General features: G+C 41.3%; 1 protein-coding gene across 3 annotated transcripts; it reads right to left on the bottom strand.

Annotated features, from left to right (window-relative positions):
• Positions 1 to 87: 87 nt before the first annotated feature.
• On the bottom strand, positions 88 to 22,893 carry LOC5508796 (telomere-associated protein RIF1-like). Of its 3 annotated transcripts, XM_001629310.3 has the most exons (38): positions 22,751 to 22,893; positions 22,471 to 22,606; positions 22,145 to 22,220; positions 17,430 to 17,515; positions 17,269 to 17,306; positions 17,093 to 17,196; positions 16,746 to 16,837; positions 16,582 to 16,675; positions 16,238 to 16,336; positions 14,231 to 14,323; positions 13,976 to 14,026; positions 13,451 to 13,535; positions 13,253 to 13,302; positions 13,065 to 13,175; positions 12,657 to 12,981; positions 12,366 to 12,479; positions 12,071 to 12,130; positions 11,574 to 11,662; positions 10,978 to 11,135; positions 10,690 to 10,870; positions 10,287 to 10,391; positions 9,793 to 9,942; positions 8,615 to 8,845; positions 7,658 to 7,818; positions 7,307 to 7,367; positions 7,069 to 7,164; positions 6,825 to 6,931; positions 6,686 to 6,749; positions 6,535 to 6,552; positions 6,294 to 6,467; positions 6,111 to 6,212; positions 5,933 to 6,012; positions 5,214 to 5,285; positions 5,082 to 5,104; positions 3,931 to 5,009; positions 3,370 to 3,528; positions 2,022 to 2,349; positions 88 to 1,462 (listed from the first exon to the last, which is right to left on the bottom strand). In XM_001629310.3, the coding sequence occupies exons 2-38, from the start codon at positions 22,578 to 22,580 to the stop codon at positions 420 to 422; spliced, it is 6,069 nt and encodes a 2,022-aa protein (XP_001629360.3). In that variant the 5' UTR covers positions 22,581 to 22,606; positions 22,751 to 22,893; the 3' UTR covers positions 88 to 419. The 3 variants fall into 3 exon arrangements, with proteins under 3 accessions (XP_001629360.3, XP_048577733.1, XP_048577728.1); XM_048721776.1 differs by lacking the exon at positions 22,471 to 22,606; XM_048721771.1 differs by lacking the exon at positions 6,535 to 6,552 and having other exon boundaries at positions 22,751 to 22,892.
• Between the last annotated feature and the right edge of the window lie 364 nt (positions 22,894 to 23,257).

Raw genomic sequence — 23,257 nt, 5'->3', positions numbered from 1 at the left:
TGGTAGCGGAGAGCCTGAAATCACACGCATTTACCACAAGATAGAAAATGACAAGCTTTGTTGTTTGTGGTCGTCGAAAAAGCACGCTTTCCATTTTCGATTTGTTTATTCTGCAAAGAATAATAACGCGAAATACAATGATTGCAAATATCTACAAAATAAATGTATATAAAGTTATCATTAGTTGTGTTATTAACTCTAAATTGACATACTCTATTTTTATTACAATAAAAGCAGTTCGAATTAGTAAGAACGTCTTCGAAGGGGGGCTTCCAACTTATTGCCATAGAAACGTTCAAATCTATTTATTTGACACAGGTAAATGTCAAAACAAAAAGATTTGTTACCATGGAAGCTCTCGAGCCTATCCATCTTATTGCCATGGAAACAGCAAAGTGTTACCATGGAAACAGTCAAGTTTATTTCTTCGCGACAGGCGACTGCCATCTTGCTTTGAGCGCGTCTATGACACGTGACATTAACTCAGATAAGTTCTGATGAGCAGTGAAAATCTCCTCACTTGATAGCCGTGCAAGGACTTCCGGAGAAGCAAGCCCAAGAGCGGAATTCAAATTCGTGCAGAATATTTTGCCTTCGCATTGAGGTTCCGCCTCTACTCCTTTTTCGGATTTAAGTGAAGCCTTTGAGAGCATTTCTGTCTCGTTGTTCGTAGCTTTAATGCCGTCGTTTGTGATTGTATCTTCTAAGGAGTTCCCAACATCCGCATTAAAAGAGTTCGCCTTTATCTCATTCCCTAAAGGCTTGCTATCTACGCAGTCCATAGAGGACACGTCCTTTGACATAGGCTGGGTGATCTTTTCTAACCCGTCAAGTAGAGCGTTGTCATTCTCTAAGCCGTCAGGAACAGCGTTTAGTAGAACGTCCGACTTCTCTGGTCCGTTAGATAGAGAGTCGTTCTTTTTTGGCCCGTTAGGCAGAGTGCTCGTCTTCTCTGGCCCGTTAGGTGGGGCGTCCGTCTTCTCTGACCAGTTAGGCAGACCGTTTGTCTTCTCTGACCTGTTAAGTACAGCGTTCCCGTTCTCTTCTATCTCAGGCGTAAATAGCGTCACAGGCTTGCTAGACGCACATCGCTTAGGTGTGGTCCCCCTTAAGGCGTCGTCTGGCTGATTCGTCTGGGATTCTACATGTAACGGTGGAGTGTAGGATTTTTCTTCCAAGAAAGACTCCGAGTCGGCCACAACGGTAGCATTATCAAGCTTGGTATTCAGTGCAGCTGCTCTTGCAGGATTCACATCTTCCCTCCGTTCCTCGCCAGTAGCCTCATCTTTACACATATTTCTAGTACCATCAAGATTGATCTCATGCCTCTCGTTGCCATGAGTGGTGTCTTGTGATAGAGTCGTGCTATCTACTGCCGCCTTTTCGGTAATGGGCGGTTGCTCTTCCTGGGTAGGTTGCGATTCTTCACCTTCCTTTACAGCTTTCAGCTGAACTGTTATCTCTTTAAAATAAATAATAATTAATAATAGTCATTTTATTTGAACACATGGGGCGCATAACTAGAAATACCACTGTTTCAGCTACAAAATAGATCATGAATGCAAGTTATCGTTTGTAAACAAGTTGAGAGGTGCGGGTTACTAGGAATTGTACTATTCCTCCACAAAATAAACACGACTATATAATATAAATAACGGTACTAGATGCATAAAATACTCCAGTGACTCTGAAAGGTAAACTCAAGATCAAAACAGCCTTTATCAGTCAACATTCTGTCATCCTAGCAAAATACCAATTGTGAAAAAGCATCCATTTCCATCGGCTTATTTGCCAAACCGAATGTGTTATTTTCGATAAAATTTGGTATATAAAGTATTAAACATTGCTTTTAGACGGTTATCTCGAGATTTAACACATTATGTGCCTTCCAATATGAAATGAAAACAATAACAAAGGAGTGGCTGAGAAGACAAACACAGAGGTACTTAGCAAGGCCCCTGGGCAATTGTTACATCAGGTATGCGTCCAGGAAGAGGGAAATGTCCACACTCTTTTTTTACCTATAGCATCATTCAAGGCGAGGCGTGTTCGTGGGCCCTTGGTCCTCTTATGGAAGGTGCTCAAGGCGCTTCTCAAGGTCTCCACCTTCGGGGACCTGATGGGTAAATTCTTGATCTGATGTTCCTTGAGGGCGGAGAGGTTACCAATGGTGCGAATGTTCTGGGCGTGCACCACGTGACCGAGGCCACGTGACCAGTTAGAGGAACAAAGAGATGGCAGGATCTGTTCCACGGGAAGTTTGCAAGACACCAGGTCTGGGTAGATGCTGCCGGAGGTGTCATCGATCGACGGCTCCGGGCGAGTGATAGGAGCAGGAGCACTTCGGCGCTAGATGACGCAAAAACGAATCAATTTTAACACCTTATGGTGAAGATATAGGCATATAAGAACCACAGTACAAGACAGATGACGTAAAAACGTATCAATCGTAACACCTTATGGTGTAGATATAGGCATATAAGAACCACAGTACAAGACAGATGACGCAAAAACGTATCAATCGTAACACCTTGTGGTGTAGATATAGGCATATAAGAACCACAGTACAAGACAGATGACGCAAAAACGTATCAATCGTAACACCTTATGGTGAAGATATAGACATAAAAGAACCACAGTACAAGACAGATGACGCAAAAACGTATCAATCGTAACACCTTATGGTGTAGATATAGACATATAAGAACCGCAGTACAAGACAGATGACGCAAAAACGTATCAATTGTAACACCTTGTGGTGAAGATATAGACATATAAGAACCACAGTACAAGACAGATGACGCAAAAACGTATCAATCGTAACACCTTATGGTGAAGATATAGACATAAAAGAACCACAGTACAAGACAGATGACGCAAAAACGTATCAATCGTAACACCTTATGGTGTAGATATAGACATATAAGAACCGCAGTACAAGACAGATGACGCAAAAGCGTATCAATCGTAACACCTTGTGGTGTAGATATAGGCATATAAGAACCGCAGTACAAGACAGATGACGCAAAAACGTATCAATCGTAAAACCTTTTGGTGAAGATATAGACATATAAGATCCACCCTACATGATAGATGACGTAAAAACGTATCAAGAGGCATACCAGAACCACACTATTAGAACCCCTTTGATAAGGAAAGTACGACAGAATAAAGACCACATTAGAACCATTAGAACGGAATAAATAGGTGAAATTAGAACACTAACTATGAGGTAACTTGGAGTATAAAAGGACTGCCCTACGAAAATAACATTGCAATACGTGATACTGTATGAACATACCAATAAGGAAAATACGAAATCGATAAATTATATCAATGGGGAAAATGAACAAAAAAAAAATGACTTACTCGCTTTAAAAGAGTAAAGTTCTGACTGCCTGATCGAGTCGGCGTTGTCTTTGCTACCTCAGGACAAGCAGCCGTCTCGGATTCGTTCTCTCCTGATTTGTCTTCAGGAGGCTGTTGCTCGTCTTGATTAAGTGGAACCGCGAATGATACACGTCGTGTCTAGGGCAGAAATTGATGCGAATAACGTTTCTTTTAAAAGCGTTTATCGGGAAGTGTATATTTTATTAGGGTAAACGTCTATTTTCCAGTCTAGACGCATTTGGGGCGGATTTGTGTACATTTATAAGGGGTCGGCCCGTCTTCTTAAAATCTGTCTTGACTCAACCAATCTTTGGTGCGGTGTCTGCTTTTTCTCTTCACAAACCGAAGAAGAGGACCGACAAATCACAGATTGGAAAATGCTCTGACTAACAATCGGCCCGACAAAACGGTGTGTGTAAATCCGCATAAAACCGTCTTTTAAAAGCGTGTCGTTATAGTGTTCATTGCCAATTTAAAATACATAATCGCGCTCCCTGTGGAACGAACAAACGCGCCCGCGAGCAAGCTCCACATCGTTACCTTGGGCGGTGATGGGGAATCAGCCGTCTTCTCAAGCGCAGACACACGTTTCAGGATACCTGAAGGCGAGGCCACAGGGGAGTTCAATGTACGAACCAGCGGTCGTTTTGGGCTGCCTGTGTAGGGCTTTATGAACTTGATTTTCGCGCTTGAGATTGGCGAGGAGACAGCATCCGTGGTAGTTTGAGCAGGCTCAAGCTTCTCACTAGAAGGAGCTGGCCCGGTCTCATGTGAGTTCTTGCTCGGAATGTTTTCACTATTGGAAAGAGCGTTGGATAACATGTCAAATATCGTCTTGCTTGGAGCAGACTCGTTTTTTTTGTCACGTCCCTTTTTTGAGCTCGTTTCTCGTTTTGGAGTGGTTGATTTTAGCTTTTTTCCTCTCCTTGTGCGACCAGCAATGGGGGACACTCCAGTTTGCACATCTTTGGCCTTTCCCTCGTCTGCCTGCCCCTCTGCAGGTCCGTTTGGGAGCTCGTCTTCTTGTCCGTCTGCTTGTCCATCTGTCGGTCCACCCAACAATCTGTCAGGCTGACCGTCCGCTGACTTGTCAACCTGGCCGACCTCCTGCCCACCCGCCACATCATCAGTCGCTCGCTGACCGCTGCAATCAGTGGGCTTTTCATTCTTCTTACTCTGTGATTCAGTTGTGGTTCTTATAGTTACTGGTTTTTGAGGGATGTTTCTTTCACGAGAGTTTTCGTTTTCCAGCTTGTTCAAAGCATTTACGGCAGTGCTTAGGGACTGCTTTCTTAGAAATGAACTCTGGAGGGAGGTGTTTGTGGAAACTTGAGAAGAGGGAATAACATCCGGTGATCTTTCAGGTGAGCCTGTAACATCTATATTCTCCCTTTGCTGATTTACACTCTGTTTTTCTGTTATATTATCAACTGAAGAACCATCACTCTGTTCTGTGTTCACTTTAGAGTTGTGATTGACATCCATCTGTTGGCCAAGAGAGCAATCCTCTTGCAAGACATCTGGTATGGATATTTTTGGCATGTCTTCTTTTGTGTTTCCATTTTTGTTCTCTACACCCTCAAATTCTGTCTCTTCTTCAAACGCTTCTGGGACTTCGGCTATAATACAGAAACACCCATCAATGTTACAAGAAAACACCATACACGTAAGGCCAAAAAGAAAACACTTACATTGAGAATAAGATGTCACCGAACTGAAACAGAAAATAACAGCTTGTTTAAAATTTTTTAAAAATTATAAATGACAAAACGCATTTACAACATTTCAAATTGAGAATTTGGTAAAATAACGAAAAAACTCACGATTCCTGTGTTGCAAAGAACACGCTCCCGTCTTGGGATTGATCTAAGGCGTTGTACAGAGCGGGAACATCACTATGAAAAGGTACATTAATCAGAGAGGGAACACAACGCACGCAATATATGAATAAGAAAGGGGAGGTGGGTGTGTGGCTTTATGGAAAGCTAACTACCCTCATGGTAGCTGAAATAAAATAAATAAATTGGAATAGCTAATCACTCTCATCGCAGCTAGATGCTGAATTACGAGAGCGCAGATTCAGACGTGGTCGAGTTGAAGGCATGGCAAGGCGCCTCACGCAGCCGCCATACAACTCATGTCTGACCACGGATCACAGCTAAGATAGAAATTGTTGGTTTTGTGGAGGGATGAAAACCGGAGAACACGGATAAAAACCCTCGGAGCAAAGGCGAGACCAACATAAAAAGGCAGTAAAAGGCATAGAAGGAGGCAGCCATATACGGCCACGAACCACAGCTTAAAATTAGAGTTGTTATTGTTGTTGCTGTTTTTGTGGAGGAAAAACCCTCGGAGTTACAGGTCGTGAACCAACAAACCTGTCTAACCTGTCTAGCCGTTGGGACCCAGTACATAAGGTAATACAAAGAGACTCTTTACCAGGGTTGATAATCGGTAACGCATGAGAAAGGAAAAACATCGACAGCAGGCTTCTAAGTATGGGATCTTATGGCTACAGGGGATTGCATGTGACATGCCTCACCTTCGGGAGTGCAGAACTTCCTTTTGATGCTCAGTCAAGAAGCGCTTCTTGTTTGGTGATGGTGCGATGGCAACGTAATCCTACAACAACAAAAAAAAAAAACACTACAATGTAGACCATCACTCATAAAACAAACACAAAGACTAACAGGGTTGTTGACTCATAATACAATACCAACCTGACTGTCATCGTCGAATATGGACAGTGGCAGCTTGCGCCGGGCGTGTGTGTTACCCAACCCCCCTCTGCCTTTCTCGCCATGCCGTGGCTCTGATAATGCCTGGAATAGATGGTTGGCCATTTAAATCAGTCAATAGGGGAGTAAGTAGCTCACTTCGTTCCTTTACCTCCAAAGTATTACCTTTTTGGGCGAAACATGATCTAGGGCTTTTTCCGCCTCGACTGCCTTGTGGAGAAAGCTACCTTTCATTTTCGGGGAGCCCACAGAGAATGTCAGGGGCTTACGTCGTACAGGGGACCCTGGGATAGCATGGGGCTTGACGAATTCCGGCGGTGGCTGTGAGATATCCTCGGCCTAAAAGAAGATACAACAAATTATAAATAGAAACTTCTAGAATTTAAAAAAAAAAAGAAATAAATACCTCATGGTTCACAAGAGTCTGAAAAAAAGGTGAAACAGTTTATATGGATTGATAGTTGTCAACAAAACAATTATGGTTTACAAGATGTTGAATATATTAACTGCTTCTTGTAGCTGAGCAATACAGTTCTGCTGCAAGATCACAACTGTACCTTTTCCACATCCCAACCTGGTAGTTTCAAAGACATCTTTTCCTTGATTGTGTTTAAGACTGGCCTGAAACAATTAACAAAAATATTGAGTTTCTGCTATACAAAAATAGGAAATGCCAAAAGAACACATATACTGTACCTGAGCGTACTGGGGTATTCTAGAGAATCAGCAAGGGAAAACGTTGCATTCCAAAACATTACTGCCTGGTTCTTTATTTGACGCCGTAGATGGCAAAATGCGATCTCCTAAAAAAAATACACAGAGATGTAATCTAGAGCTCAAAAGGAAAAAAATAGGACTGAAAGAGGCATACATGGAGCTACTGCAACAGTTTTGATTATAACAAGTAAAAAAACGAAAAAAGAGTAAATAGAACCCTTACCAGTAAAGGTGAAAAGATGGCAAGCAGCTCCGAGTTAAATGGGCCATCAAAACGGCTCTGAATGCAGGTCAAGATGTTTGTCCAAAGTTTCTCTTGCTGGTTAAAAGGTTAAATGTCAGATATCATGAGTGAGTTGTACTGTATGATATTCAATCATTTGTGTGAAGTCTAGGAGTCATTACATTATTTTTTGTATGAAGTTTGTGAAGAGAGTCTGGTATTTTGATGGTTATTTTACCTTTTGTATAAACTTGAGATTGTATAACTTCTTTTCGTTTTCAGATCTCTTCTTTGAAGAGCTAACAAGATAAACATATATTGTGACTGGTTAAAAAATATAGATATTTATTCTGGGTATTTTTGTTTTATTCTAAGGACAGATGTTGAGATAAAATGAACATTTCAAGCATTAATACTGATATATTTCTATCCAGATAAAGCAGGTTCAGTGAAATTTGATAATTTGATCAAAGATCCAGATGCTTTTGACACTGCAACAAACGTATTCAAAGCTCACATTTCATTTTTGTAATATGAAGATATTCTTATCTTTAAGAAGTGATAATGGAAGGCTGAAAAGATTCAATACCTCTGGTGAGCCCCTTCCATGATAAGAGCAAGTGAGGGTGAAAGGACGCTCAGACATTCAGATATTGCGTTTCGTCCTGTGACATGACCAAATAACAAGCTAACATCTTCTGTTAGGTTTGTCATCAAAGAGCAAAAGATCCCAAAATGCTTGCTTGCCTCCTACAAACATAAATGGGCAAGTTTTGGTGTGATATATGCATACAGGTACGTACAGTTCGAGTCACAAGGAAACTAATGTTCTTGTTTATTTGGAAAAGCTTGCCAAAACAGTCTCAACACGGTGCATATACAATTTAATCATATGCAACTGCAACAACTCGGTGTTCAGATAATGTACCTTGGTGTTAAGGTCATGTACCTTGGTGTTTAAATCATGTACCTTGGTGTCAAGATCATGTACCTTGGTGTTTAGATCATTTTCTTTGGTGTTAAGATTATGTGCCTTGTTAATTATATCATTTTCTTTGGTGTTAAGATTATGTGCCTTGTTGTTTAGATCATGTGCCTTGTTGTTTAGATCATGTGCCTTGTTGTTTAGATCATGTACCATGGTGTTTAGATCATGTACCTTGGTGTTTAGATCATGTACCTTGGCGTTTAGATCATGTACCTTGGTGTTCAGATCATTAACCTTGGTGTTCTGATCATTAACCTTGGTGTTCTGATCATGTATTATACCTTTGTGTAAAGATCATGTACCTTGGTGTTTAGATCATGTACCTTGGTGTTTAGATCATGTTCTTTGGTGTTAAGATTATGCGCCTTGTTGTTTAGATCATGTGCCTTGTTGTTTAGATCATTTACCTTGGTGTTTAGATCATTTACCTTGGTGTTCAGATCGTGTAACTTGGTGTTCAGATCATTAACCTTGGTGTTCTGATCATGTATTATACCTTTGTGTAAAGATCATGTACCTTGGTGTTGAGGTCATGTAACCTGGCAGGTAAAAGCTTACCTTGCTGTTAATCAGGGAGGCACTGGCAAGAAGCAGCTTGTTGAGAACTTGAACTAAGCTAGTCAAGTTTCCTAGGGGCCTCTCAGGCTTGTTCACAAACTTTGTGGGTGTTCGGTTGGGCGATTTTCCAGAGGCAGTGGTTGCCAAGTCAAACAAGGATGGACTTGAAAAATCCAAGCATTCTAATATCGTGGTCAAAATATTGACAGCTGAATCAATGAAGGCAACATCCTACAAAAAAATAAAGAACAATATAAACAAAACAATTATTAAGTCTTGTTTTTCTTGTTAAAAGAATAAGCAGAAATATTCCCTTTAGTATACTGCCTTGGGTTCAAAATTGATACAAATTGAGATCAAATATAGACACCACAGCAACAATACATTGTTCAGCAAAGTGATGTAATTCGTATATGCTTAGGACAGTGGAGTTGTGCTCAAAGGGCATGTGGTTAATCAAGTTGATAAGGTCCTGGTTTGATACATTTTATGCAAATCTAAACAAGGCCTTATATAATTTCTGGGCACACACATGAAATCAGAAACAGTACCTTGGTGTTTTAATTAGGTACTTTGGTGTTTTAAGTAAGTACCTCAGTGTTCAGATCATGTACCTCGGTGTTTAGATCATGTACCTTGGTTTTCAGACTATGTACCTTGGGTTAAGATCATGTACATTGGGTTAAGATCATGTACCTTGGGTTAAGATCATGTACCTTGGTGTTGAGATTATGAACCTTGGCGTTGAGATTACGAACCTTGGTGTTGAGATTACGAACCTTGGTGTTGAGATTACGAACCTTGGTGTTTAGATCATGTACCTTGGTGTTTAGATCATGTACCTTGGTGTTAAGACCATGTACCTTGGTGTTAAGACCATGTACCTTGGTTTTCAGATCATGTACCTTGGTGTTAAGGTCATGAACCTTGGAGTTAAGGTCATGTACCTTGGTGTTAAGATCATGTACTTTGGTGTTAAGATCATGTACCTTGGTGTTAAGATCATGTACCATGGTGTTAAGATCACGCACCTTGGTGTTAAGGTCATGTACCTTGGTGTTAAGGTCATGTACCTTGGTGTTAAGGTCATGTACCTTGGTTTTCAGATCATGTACCTGGGTGTTATGGTCATGAACCTCGGTGTTAAGATCATGTACGATGGTGTTTTGATCATGTACCTTGTTTTTTTTCTCTTCCAAGCAGCCTAAGAGACGGCTGCAGACCTCTTCTGCACTTGTATTAGCATCTGCTGAAGCCACTAATGCCGCTGAGCATGACAGGTTCCGGTAGATGTCCGAAACAGTCTTCACAGTGAGCTTAGTCAGACCCTAGGACAGATAGACAACCAGTCAAGATTAACCCTAGACATTAGGCTTTCTACACGATAAGTCTTTGAAGGAGTACAGTGTTTAAGCAAAATATATTTATATTTGTGCTATAAATTGGTATCTCATCAAGAGGACAACCATGCAACAGAGGTAAGTGGACACCATATGAAGGTTGGCTAATTAAAAGAGCAATCTGAATATTGCTTCAAGGATAAATGAAGGTACAGTAGATGGAGGTTGACAGATTAAAAAATCAATCTGAATACTTCTTCTAGGATGACTGCTAAATAGAGGTAGAACCTGAAAATTATTAAAGCAAAAACAGTCACTAGGCAATCATTCACCTGGTTCAAAAAGCTGTCAATCAGATGCTTGAATGGATAAACAATTGTCATCTCTACAGCAGTGAAGTTGTGCTCCAAAGCATTACCTTGGTTTACATCATTCGTCTGAAATCAGAAGGAATTAGTTTTTCTCTAATTTCTTCATCGGGCAAGGATATTATCATCCTCTGCCAATAAGGTATAAAAGTTACCATATCACTACAAAGTGTCAGTGATGGTTAACATTATGAAGTGGGATTTAGTTTCTTTCTAATTTCTCCACCAAGTGAGGATGTTTTTTTATGTATACACAACCTATCCTCTGTCACTGTAATAAGGAAGCCACCATTGTCACAAAAAGTGTTTCTCATGTACGCTGGCACAGGAACTAAGATATTCTATCTTATCATGGTTGATTTCTTACCTTACTGATCAATTCATTGACTGGCGAAGCAACAGAGACCCATAGTCTCCATAGTGTCTCTTTCTTGGTCACATGAACAGCCACGGTGTCCAATAACATCATGACGGACTGAGTGTGTCCCAGCTGATTGGTTGCCCCATCAAGACCACACTTAGCGAACTTCTCAAACACAAGATGGAGCCTACAAGAAAAAAAAACACATTTATCATTAATTATAGCATACTCAGCACATGGATAACAGATGTTTAATGTGAAACAAGGGATTTAAATCATGTAACTGTAACATACTTTTCGTTACAGAGAGCATCTTTGAGGACTCCATCAGAAAATAACAGCTGAATTAGAAGAATGGCTGCTGATCCATGTAGATTTGTTCGGGATTGAAGACTGTTGCAACCATGACTAAGGATTCTTGGTGACACTTTTGACAGAATGTCAAGCATTGCCTGAGAAGAGACCAGCAAGTATTATAAGTTGTTTACAAGTGTAACATGTATTGTACTGTCCAGTTGGCCTACCAAATAAGCTCTAGAAGGTAGAAAACATACTGACTCTAGTTCAATATCATCAGGAAGAAAGTGTAATAAAAAAAGGCCAGCAGTGTAAGCTGTGTACAACTAATGTCATATTGTTTGGTTGGAAGCTAGCGATTTATTGACTTAATCATAACATTTTAAATGGCAAGCAAGTACCAAATTTATTTAGGTACACTTTTTTCATCTGAAAATGATGGCAAAGCTGGTATCAGGAAGCAAAGGGATTAACAATTGTAATGTGGTATTTTATTTCAAATGGCCAAGGAGCAATTATCGGGAATTAGAAAATCTAATGGTTCAAATGTAGTAAAAAAAAGGCCAGCAGTGTGAGCATTTTTGATAGCTTACCAGGCAAGTATTAGAAGGTAAAAAGTTCCCTTCAACCAATTCTTCAAAAGTGGCCAGAAGAGGGTGGAATAATGCAGCATGATCTACCCCTACAGATGCATAAACCAATAAAAAAAAGTTTTCAAGACAAACAGTATTCAATGCAGCATATTTATTTGCTGTGCTTAAAAGTTTCCCGGTGTCACAAAAGCAATGTGGATGTCGTTTCTTTTGCCTGCAAACCTTTCCCAGATCTGTTCTTTGTCTGGCAGTAGCACATAGTCAATGACATTGTCATCGCCTTGCTGTGTATAGTCAAGTGGGAATCAATGACTGGTTTATTGGATCAGTGCTATTCTGAAGGATTCAGAATTCTTCCCAGCAAAACTGGAAGGGGTTTTGTTACACACTAGCCAGATGGCATTTGGGAGAAGTTATAAAAAGATAAAAATCCTTGAATTAAAGTAATCAATTTCAAATAAAGCTAGAATATACATACTGTATTTTCTAGAACACACCTTTTTTGATAAGATTCTCTGTGCAGAGGACCAGACTCTTCCACATATGACAAGCAATCCCTGTTACAGAGACAAGCAATTGACAATCACCGCTTAATGACTGTAGGCATTTTACAGAACTTCACTTCATGTAATGAGCTATCCTATCATTTCCATTCCTAATACAGAATGCTCTCAAAGATTGCAGCATATAAGGCCAGGATCATATAAGGCTTGTCTGAGAGGGGACAAATGTACTCTAGGATATGATAAAACATGTGTTATGAAAATTACTCTCATAGTTCATAATTCCTACCATCTAGTTCATAGCCACAAGACTTGAATGCTTCTCTTGTTGCATTGATGATCACAACACCACTCTTCTCAAATATTTCTGGTGTTCTAAAAATCACGCCTGGAAGATGTTCAGCTACAAGGATAAGATAATAAATAAGTTATCAAATTAGTCAAAAATAAAGTATATGATGTCTACCATCATCAACCAAGGAGATCAAAAGGTCAATGTCAACTGAGCATACAGTACTCATCAACCAAGGTGATCAACATGTCAATGTCAACTGAGCATACAGTGCAGTCTGATACCAACCCAAACTCTGCCTGGCATCTTTGATGGTGTTAGAGTTATCAGAGTGCAGAAATTCTGCAAGAATATAACATCCTTTCAATAGCAGTTTCTTCTTGGCATCCTGCCGAAAACTTGCATGGATGACTGTGGGGGTCTTGGGAGTGCCAACATCCTTCAGTGATCTTCTTGCATTTGACTTAGGTGTGGTCAAAGATGACATGGACATGAGTTTTGCATCAGTAGGAGTGGGTGGGCATTGCAGTTCACCCATCTCGACTTTAGACTTGAGCAGACTAGTATGGCTAATGGCAGTCCCAAAAATGAACTGCAGCAATGGAACACAAATCTGCAAACGACAAGTAATGATTACCGACCATTGAAACAGCAAAGTCAGTTATTCATACCAGAAACTAAAAGAGTCTAGCATACCTGATCAAACAGGTCAACAATTTTTTCTTGATGAAAAGAACAAACAAAATGCCACCATGTGTCAAGTCTTGCAGCTTCAACTTGCTCACTTCTTTCTCGAACAACAGAGTTCTAAAAGAAAAATGTATCAACCATCAAGACATGTGCAGATTCAATGATTGGTAAACTGCATTAAAGTCATTAAATACCAGGAATGGCATCATAATCAGTTTGATCCTTTTCTGGGAGGATAGAACATCTAGAATAAAAATAAGATAATATCAAAACATTTATTATAGTGATATTTGGAGAGATGTGCTATTGTTTATGACTGGCAATATGTACCTAAGTGACAGGCAAGATAACACAAACCTAGCAGTGACAACCAATGAGTTTATGAAACTTACCCTGTGATAGTGCAAAACAATCAATCAAAGCTCTCCATGCTGAATATGAACAGACTTGTACATCAGCTGAGTGATTTTTGAAGCCCTGGAAAAACACCAGAATTCAAGTATGCTAACTGTTCATTTTAAATAACTACAATTATAGCTGCACAAACCTAGAACTAAACTACTTAAATACAGTACAAGCACATAATATAAAAGGAATGTGCTTAAATAGACAATTGTGACTTAAATGGATGGTATCCACAAAAACAAGGAAGAAATAAGAGTTCATAGGTTTTCAGTATTGCACAGACTGGAATTGCTTCATTTGAAACAAGCAAATGCTGATTTGAAATTATAATTTTAATTTTTATAAAAATCTAATGCCGTTGTTTTGAAAACAAACACCAAGCAATTTGAAGGTATAACCTACAGTGAACGAAACATGCAACTCTCTGCAGCTCTGCTTTTTCTTGGCGTGTCCCTCTTTTATACTGTGTGTTCATGTTTTAGTCGATAACAAGTGCACAATATAGTTCATACCTGTTCTACAAGCTTCAACATGTCATTCAGAAGGCCGCCTCTATGTAGCATCTGCATACAAACAAACAAAGTGATTAAAAAACTAGAAGTTCTAAAATAATTGGGGCCTGAAACAAATATCCTTGGTGGCTGACAAACCTTAAGACTGTTTGAGTTGGCCATTCAACTCATTAGGAAATTGACTATTCTGGACACTATTTTGCACTTTCAATTTATTCATACTGATTTGTTGGAGAGTATGAATGCAAGCCTTACCTTTCCATGAATTACTACAATACACCTCCATAACCTCAACACAAACAGCTCATGCCCCTCTGCAAACAGCGTGGACAGCTTGCCAATAATTTCCTGTAGACAATGTTTGTCAGTTATTATAAACTAAATAACCGCAGTTGATTGTGATGGTTGGAATGGTTACTTGTACAACAGTGGTTGATCCTGTGATGGTTGGAGTGGTAGATGGTGTGATGGATGGAGTGCTTGATGGTGTGATGGATGGAGTGCTTGATGGTGAGATGGTTGGAGTGCTTGATGGTGTGATGGATGGAGTGCTTGATGGTGTGATGGATGGAGTGCTTGATGGTGTGATGGATGGAGTGGTTGATCCTGTGATGGTTGGAGTGGTTGATGGTGTGATGGTTGGAGTGGTTGTTGGTGTGATAGATGGAGTGACTGATGGTGTGATAAGGGAAGTGGTTGATGGTGTGCTAGGTGGAGTGGTTGATGGTGTGCTAGGTGGAGTGGTTCATGGTGTGATGGTTGGAGTGGTTAATGGTGTGATGGTTGAAGTGGTTGATGGTGTGATAGGTGGAGTGGTTGATGGTGTGCTAGGTGGAGTGGTTCATGGTGTGATGGTTGGAGTGATTGATGGTGTGATGGTTGGAGTGGTTGATGGTGTGATAGGTGGAGTGGTTGATGGTGTGATGGTTGGAGTGGTTACTGGTGTGATGGTTGTAGTGGTTGATGGTGTGATGGGTGGAGTGGTTGATAGTGTGATGGGTGGAGTGGTTGATGGTGTCATGGCTGGAGTGGTTAATGGTATGATAGTTGGAGTGGTTGATGGTGTGATGGATGGAGTGGTTGAGGGTGTTATGGTTGTAGTGGTTGATGGTGTGATGGTTGGAGTGGTTAATGGTGTGATGGTTGTAGTGGTTGATGGTGTGATGGATTGAGTGGTTGATGGTGTGATGGTTGTAGTGGTTAATGGTGTCATGGTTGGAGTGGTTAATGGTGTGATAGGTGGAGTTGTTGATGGTGTGATGGGTGGAGTGGTTGATAGTGTGATGGTTGGAGTGGTTGATGGTGTGATAGGTGGAGTGGTTGATGGTGTGATGGGTGGAGTGGTTGATGGTGTGACGGTAGGAGTGGTTGATGGTGTGATGGTTGGAGTGGTTGATGGTGTGATGGGTGGAGTGGTTGATGGTGTGATGGGTGGAAAGGTTGATGGTGTGATGGTTTGAGTGGTTAATGGTGTGATAGTTGGAGTGGTTGATGGTGTGCTAGGTGGAGTGGTTGATGGTGTGATGGTTGGAATGGTTAATGGTGTGATAGTTGGAGTGGTTGATGGTTGGAGTGGTTGATGGTGTGATAGGTGGAGTGGTTGATGGTGTGATAGGTGGAGTGGTTGATGGTGTGATGAGTGGAGTGGTTGATGGTGTGATGGTTGGGGGGTTAATGGTGTGATGGTTGGATTGGTTGATGGTGTGATGGGTGGAGTGGTTGATGGTGTGATGGTTGGAGTGGTTGATGGTGTGATGGTTGGAGTGGTTGATGATGTGATGGGTGGAGTGGCTGATGGTGTGATGGGTGCAGTGGTTGATGGTGTGATGGGTGGAGTGGTTGATGGTGTCATGGTTGGAGTGGTTAATGGTGTGATAGTTGGAGTGGTTGATGGTGTAATAGTTGGAGTGGTTGATGGTGTGATGGTTGGAGTTGTTGATGGTACGATGGTTGAAGTAGTTTTAGTGTGATAATTGGAGTTGTTAATCGTGTAATGGATGGTTGGAGTTGTAAATGGTGTGATGGATGAATGGAGTTGTTAATGGTGTGATAGTTGGAGTGGTTAATGGTGTAATGGATGGTTGGAGTGGTTAATGGTGTGATGGATGGTTGGAGTGGTTAATGGTGTGATGGATGGTTGGAGTGGTGGTAGTGTGATGGTTTGAGTTGTTAATGGTGTGATCATTGATGGTGTGATTGCTGATTGTTTCATGGAGTGATGGCGTGAAGTTGTAGTACTGTCATTAACCGCATGATACTTACAGATTTAAGTGCTGGGGACAGCCATGGTATGATCAGTTGCTGGTGGGATTGTAGAATCTCCAAATTAGTCACCACAACAGACAGTGCATGTTCCCGAACCTGTAACCATTTACCAAAAATTAGCATAGAATTCTACCTTAAATTTTGCCGATGTGAAAACACATAATTTTTCCATTTATTTCCCAAATTTTTGCCCTTTTTTTCTTATCATTATTTTGTTTGTCATATTCACATCTATTGACATTAAAGCATGAAAAAGACTACAATACATAACCAGGAACACAATAATAATAATGACAGACCCCCCACAAATCTTGTAAATGATAAATCTGTTTTTTTCCTACCTTAGCAGCTGAGCTAATTGTCATGTCCAACAAAAATTTACTCCATGTGTTAATGTGTCCTGTAACTGCTTTTGCTGGTACTTGAAACAGCATCCTGGGAATAATAACAATTTTGTTACAGCAGCTCTTATCAATTTAACATTCATATTTGAGTATAAAGATACCTTTCCACAAAACACACAGCCTCATAATCTACTGTGGCAGATTTGTGCTCTTTTTCTTGAATGCTGTCCAAGCAAGTCATCAACTGAGAAAGCTAAGGAAAAAGAATAAGAATTCTAAAAATAATAGAAATTGCCAGGGTGTTTCTTGGGAGATAAAGCTAACTTTATATTACTAAAATAAAAAGTCCAATGAGGTAGTAAGAGAGCTCTTATTGCACATTCAAATACCTTTTCTAACTAATTTATGTTGAATGGGAATTCAATGTAAGCAAACTATTGCATTGTTATCTTAAAAATTAAAAAAACAATTCATAGCATGCAGTTCTTTGATAGTGCAGCTGACTTGCCTTTTGAATAACAACACTAACAGGGAGGTTCTGTTTTGCAATACACCACAAGGCCCTCGTGCAGGCACCTTTATCATCAGAGGACTTGATAACATCCACAAGAACTAAACAATTAAACAGATACAGTCAGCACAAAGCAGACAACCCTAGAAACCTGACAACAAATAAGCATTCACCTTGTAACAACTCTAGGCTCTCTTCCTCTGAAAAGGACCTTCAATAAGAACATCGACAGAACCATTAAAGTATAATCCAGATAGACATTTATTTCATTGTGATATCATATTGTGGGCTGGTATGTTGTGTTTTGACATCATATGAGATATCGGTAGTGTACCTTGCGATACGTGCATGATAGAGGCAGTGACCCATTGCCTGAAGTGCAGCTTGGGAAACATCTACAGAATTACTTGTGCAGTGCCTCTATAGACAAAAACAATAGCCAGCTGTTAGTGAAGACAAAAAGTGATAAACATGTCACCTATCTTGATGTTACGTAGTGTAATGTTTTTCGGGACTAAAACATCACGAAGAAATAGACAGCTCGTTGAACACAACAACTGAACTCCATTTATTTCTGAACAACCCCCGACATGCCCACGAGGCATTCCAAATATGGTGTACAACACAGGGAGCCCATCCGAATATATTACATCTCCCCGTTCCTGGAATGAACTAGCTACAAACATGTAAACAATGTCAATGACTAGAGAGCTAAATACATCTAATAGTCTCTTTACAAGTCCAGACGTACTACAGGTTTAGGGGTACGCCTTGGGTAACGCCTCACAGGTGTAGAGGCCACGTCAGGTGGTGACTCAGTTGTACATGTAGGAACAACAGTCTCTGAAGATTTAGGTGAGACTTCAGGTAGAGGGGTAACCTCAGGCTCAGGAAGAATGGGTTTAGAGGACACTACTGGAGTAGAGGGCAAAACAAAGCCACTCCCAGTCATAGCTGTAGCTGTAGTTGGTGGGGATGTGTGCTCCGCATCACCAGCTGCTAGAAGGTGATCAACATGTACATGACACATTCGTCCTCCAATACGTATCTGGTATGCTAGGGGACCGATTCTCAAGATCACTGTTCCTTTATCCCACTTGTGTTTTCCTCTGAAGTTACGAACTAAAACAATGTCTCCTGGAAGAAACTCACGAGTTTTTGTTCGGCCACCATCATGCTGTTGCTTTTCCTTCATCTGACGCTCCTCAACATGCTGGGCCAGATTGGGCTGAAGCAATGCCAAACGTGTGCGAGGCTTACGCTTCAAGAACAACTCAGCAGGTGTCTGCCCAGTAACCGTATGGGGCGTGTTCCTGTACGAAAACAGAAAACTTGACAGCCGTTGCTGTAGCGATTTCCCCTGATCAAACTTGCTGGTAAGTAACGCCTGCTTGAGAGTTTGAACATATCTCTCCGCCTCCCCGTTAGAAGCGGGATGATAGCGAGGGACCCGTGTATGCCGTATTCCATTACTTTTCATAAACATGTCCAGCTCACTAGAAATGAACGGTGGACCGTTATCGGAGACCATCTCCTCTGGTAATCCATGTGATGCAAATAGACCAGCCAGCATTTCAATGGTCTTGGGTGCAGTAGTGGAAGATGTAGCAATAATCTCAGGCCACTTTGAGTGTGCATCGACAACAACAAAAAAGTTCACTCCGTCTTTAACAGCATAATCCATGTGCACTCGTTGCCAAACTCTAACAGGCCATTTCCATGGGATCTAAGGTGCTGTGGCAGGCTGCTTACGAACAGACTGGCAGGCCTCACAATGGTGCACCATGTTCTCGATAGCCTGATCGAGCTTTGGCCACCACAGGTAGCTGCGTGCGAGAGACTTCATGCGACACATACCTGGGTGATCTGCGTGAAGATCATGCAGGATTTTCTCCTGAAATGCCTCTGGGATAATGACCCGCAGACCCCAGAGAACACAGTCTTGTTCCACAGACAGTTCCAATCGACGATTGAAATAAGGACGTAATTCCTCCTCCTGTGTCTGCTGTGGCCAGCCACTTTTCACATAATGAAGTACCTTGCTTAACACAGAATCCTTTCTTGTTTCCATAGCAATGTCCCTTGCCGTTACAGGTAGGTCATCCACATAACTGAAATGATAAATTTCAGTTTCCTCTGAAACTCTAGGCTTATCAACAGGAAGTCTGGACAGCCCATCCGCATTGCTGTGATCGACACCTTTACGGTAAATGACATCATACTGGTGGGATGCTAAAATTAAAGCCCACCTCTGAAGACGAGCCGCAGCTAGTGTGGGAATTGCCGACTTTGGCCCTAAGATTGTTAGGAGTGGTTTATGGTCGGTCTCCAGAATAAATCGTCGCCCATATAAAAACTGGTGGAACTTTTTAACTCCGTAAATAATGGACAGGGCTTCCTTCTCTAGCTGGGCATAATTCTTTTCACTACCAGTGAGGGTTCTTGAGGCAAAAGCAATGGGGCGCTCCTCGCCTCCTGGCATAACGTGTGAAATAACGGCTCCAATGCCATAGGGTGATGCATCACAAGCCAATTTAATTGGAAGATTGACGTCATAATGAGTTAGGACTTTCGCTGATTGCAGGAGCTCTTTTGCAGAGGTGAAGGCTTGCTCGCATTCTGGCAGCCATGACCACTCAACCCCGTCCCGCAGGAGGTTGTTTAACGGGTGCAGCAATGTTGACAAGTTCGGGAGAAATTTTCCGTAGTACTGTAACATACCCAGAAAAGATCTCAACTCGGTAACATTAGTTGGCGCAGGAGCATCCACAACAGCCCGAACTTTCTCTGGTGAAGGGTGGACACCCTCGGCATCAATGACATGACCGAGAAAACCGACCCTGTCCTCCAGGAAACTGCATTTCGACAACTTGAGAGAAATTCCGTATTTCTCAAGTCTTTCCAGCACCGCCTCTAATCTTGCTTTGTGTTCCTGGTCATTCCTTCCAGTGATCAAAATATCGTCGATATAGCAAACAACACCATCAATGCCCTTGAGAATGGTGTCAATAGTAGATTGAAATACAGCAGGTGCGCTTGCGACACCAAAAGGCAACCGATTATACTGATAGAGCCCTTTACAGGTGTTGACAGTGAGGAACTTCTTGGACTTCTCACCAAGAGGCAGTTGCTGATATGCATGCTTGAGGTCAAGTTTAGAAAACTTGGTACCACCTGCCAGAGCACTGAGCAAATCTTGAGGGTTAGGCAGAGGGTATTGGTCGACGTCCAAAACTGGATTCACCGTAACTTTGTAGTCTCCACACAAACGAACACCACCATCTGCCTTAGGGACGACCACTAACAGGGCAGCCCACTCACTATGGGACACTTTTGTCACGATCCCCTCCTTTTCCATGCGATCCAACTCTGCTTCAACTGCTGGCTTTAGGGCATACGGCACGGGGCGAGCCTTATGAAACCTAGGCGTGGCCTCAGGTTGCACATTGATTCTTGCTTGAAACTCCTTGATTTTGCCCAGGCCCGTACCGAAAACACCCTTGAACCGTGCAGTCAGTTCATGAACTAAATCAGAAGAAGAAACACTAAAAAGGTGCTCCCAGTTCAGCTTAACAACACTGAGCCAATTACGACCCAGAATAGCTGGTTTGCTCTCAACTTTTGCCACAATCAGAGGCAACTTGGCACTTTGACCCTCGTACTCAACTAGAACTTCGGTTTCACCAATTAAAGGTAACACTGTTCCAGAATAAGTCTTTAATGAGGTACTTGCATTCTTGAGTTTCAAATGTCCAAAATTCTCTTTGAACAACTTTTCAGGGATGACTGTGCGTGCAGCTCCCGTATCAACTTCCATTGGAATTTCCTTTCCGTTAACAGTGATAGTTACTGTCACTGCTTTGCTGCTGGGTTCACGAGTTGAAAAGAACCCCAATGACTCATCTTCTTGGTCATTGTCCACTGAAACTTCAACATACTTGGTTTCCTTGCACTCCTTGGACTGACAGACTCTCTTTAGGTGACCCACTTTGCCACAATTATCACACTTATACTTCTTGTATTTACAGGATTTACCATCATGTTCAGCACTGCCACAACGATGACATGCTGTTTTGGGCTTTCCTCCCTTGTTCTGTGTGAATTTCTTGTGTTTCTGTGGCTTTTTTCCAAGCTGATGAACTTCTTCACCGCAGCCCGATCCGGACGATCCAGAGCCCTTCAATTCCGACGACTTCGATTCCGCCATTTCCATCGACTGAGCGATCTCCAAAGCCTTCGCAAACGTCAAGGTTTTCTCGGTTAAAAGTTTCCGTTGAATCGCTTCCTGGCGTAGACCACATACAAAACGGTCTCTCAAAGCTTCATCTTGGAAAGTTCCGAACTCACAGTGAGTTGAAAGCTTCTTTAGTTGGGCGCCAAAGTCCGCAACTGTTTCGGAGTCGTGACGAAACCGGTTATGAAAATTGAATCGCTCGGCAATAACCAAGGGTTTCGGATGCAAATGGCCACTCAAAATATCCACAAGATCTTTATATGTCTTGGTGTCAGGTTTTTCCGGAGTCAAAAGATTCCTCAACAGTCCGTACGTTTCAGGACCTATTGCAGTGAGCAAGACAGCTACCTCGTTCTCCTTTCGCACGCCATTCGCCTTCATGAAGTTTTCAAGCCGCTCAATGTAAGCTTCAAACGACTCTTTTTGCCGGTCGAACTCTCTTAGTTGACCGATGACACTCATGGTGTTCCACAGATCCGGTTCTCGTCGCCAGATGTAATGTTTTTCGGGACTAAAACATCACGAAGAAATAGACAGCTCGTTGAACACAACAACTGAACTCCATTTATTTCTGAACAACCCCCGACATGCCCACGAGGCATTCCAAATATGGTGTACAACACAGGGAGCCCATGCGAATATATTACACGTAGGTATACTAATAACTTGGTAAGGAATGGACAGCCACTTCATCTTTGGGGAAAAGGAGATGGCTTTGAAAATTTCTTGCATGACTCAAAAGGCAAACCCCATTGCGATATAACTATACTTTAAATACTTAGTAAATGATTAACAATGTTAAACTTTGAATGTACCTTGAATACAGGAGACAGTTCATAAACATGACTGCAAACTTCATCCAGAAAGTCTTCATTTTCTTCACGTAAGCGTCTTAAAAAATAACATATCATTCATGTCATGAAAATGATATCACTGAAATTCAACTAAACTTCACATAAAAATATACTTAATCACGAGCCAAAGATGCTAATATAAACAAAACATGCAAAATAGTGGAGCAACAAAAAAAACATTTTATATTTCATAAGACCCCACTATTAAAGATTTCTTTCTTTGGTAGCTACTACTTATACGAATAAGTAGTTCTATTAAATCGGGGGCATTCGTTAGTGTCTCTTACTCTGTTAGTCTAAGGTAGGCATCTACATGGTCCGAGCTTGGCGCCTTTTTGTCCTGAATACTTCTTAAGAGTGGCACAAACATGCCTTCGAGCTCAGGTAAAGTGACCATAGTACATCACAACCCGATCTCTCTCGCTGCAATCAAACAAATCCTATCAGGTCTAGCTCTCACACGTTCTGGCCTCGTCATCTTGTTTCAAACAACAGGCCATTTCCCCAAGCTCGATCTACTTTAAAAGCATAAAAATAGGAAAGCCAACACTTTGTTAGCTATTTTACCTGTTCTCGTTTTCGAATAGAGTGGTTCTGATAAAATGCGATCGTAATTAATCGTCGAAATGAGCACAATCACAGAACTTCTTCCCTCTGATTTCCCGTCTAAGGACACAATTCGCGCCAAACTAAGGATCTCGCACTGTGATTGGTCAGTCTTCAAAATTTGTTTCAAGTCTTCCTTGCCTTTTACCAGACAAAAGACACACAGCGACCCCAAATAGTTAGACCACATGTAGCTCAAGGCTATGGTGGGGCATTTTCCGTGTACTCATCTTCCCTTTAAATTTGCATGAGTTTTCATACATTTTCTTCAAAATGTACACGTAAGCATCAAAGCTAAAAATTTTATATAGAAAAACACATTACAAAATATACAGAAATGTACAAAGAAATAAACAATTGTTTGAAGAAGCCTTTTACTCAATAATTGAGAACAGAAATTATAAAGTGAAAAATATTGCTCTTTCACCAGCATCTTTTTACTTGTGTTGAATGGCCAAAAAAAGACAG

The sequence above is a fragment of the Nematostella vectensis genome, chromosome 2, assembly GCF_932526225.1.
Source record: "Nematostella vectensis chromosome 2, jaNemVect1.1, whole genome shotgun sequence".
Classification (NCBI taxonomy): domain Eukaryota; kingdom Metazoa; phylum Cnidaria; class Anthozoa; order Actiniaria; family Edwardsiidae; genus Nematostella; species Nematostella vectensis.
The sequence above is the reverse complement of the archived record's forward strand: the minus strand, read 5'-3'. Positions and strand labels throughout refer to the sequence as shown.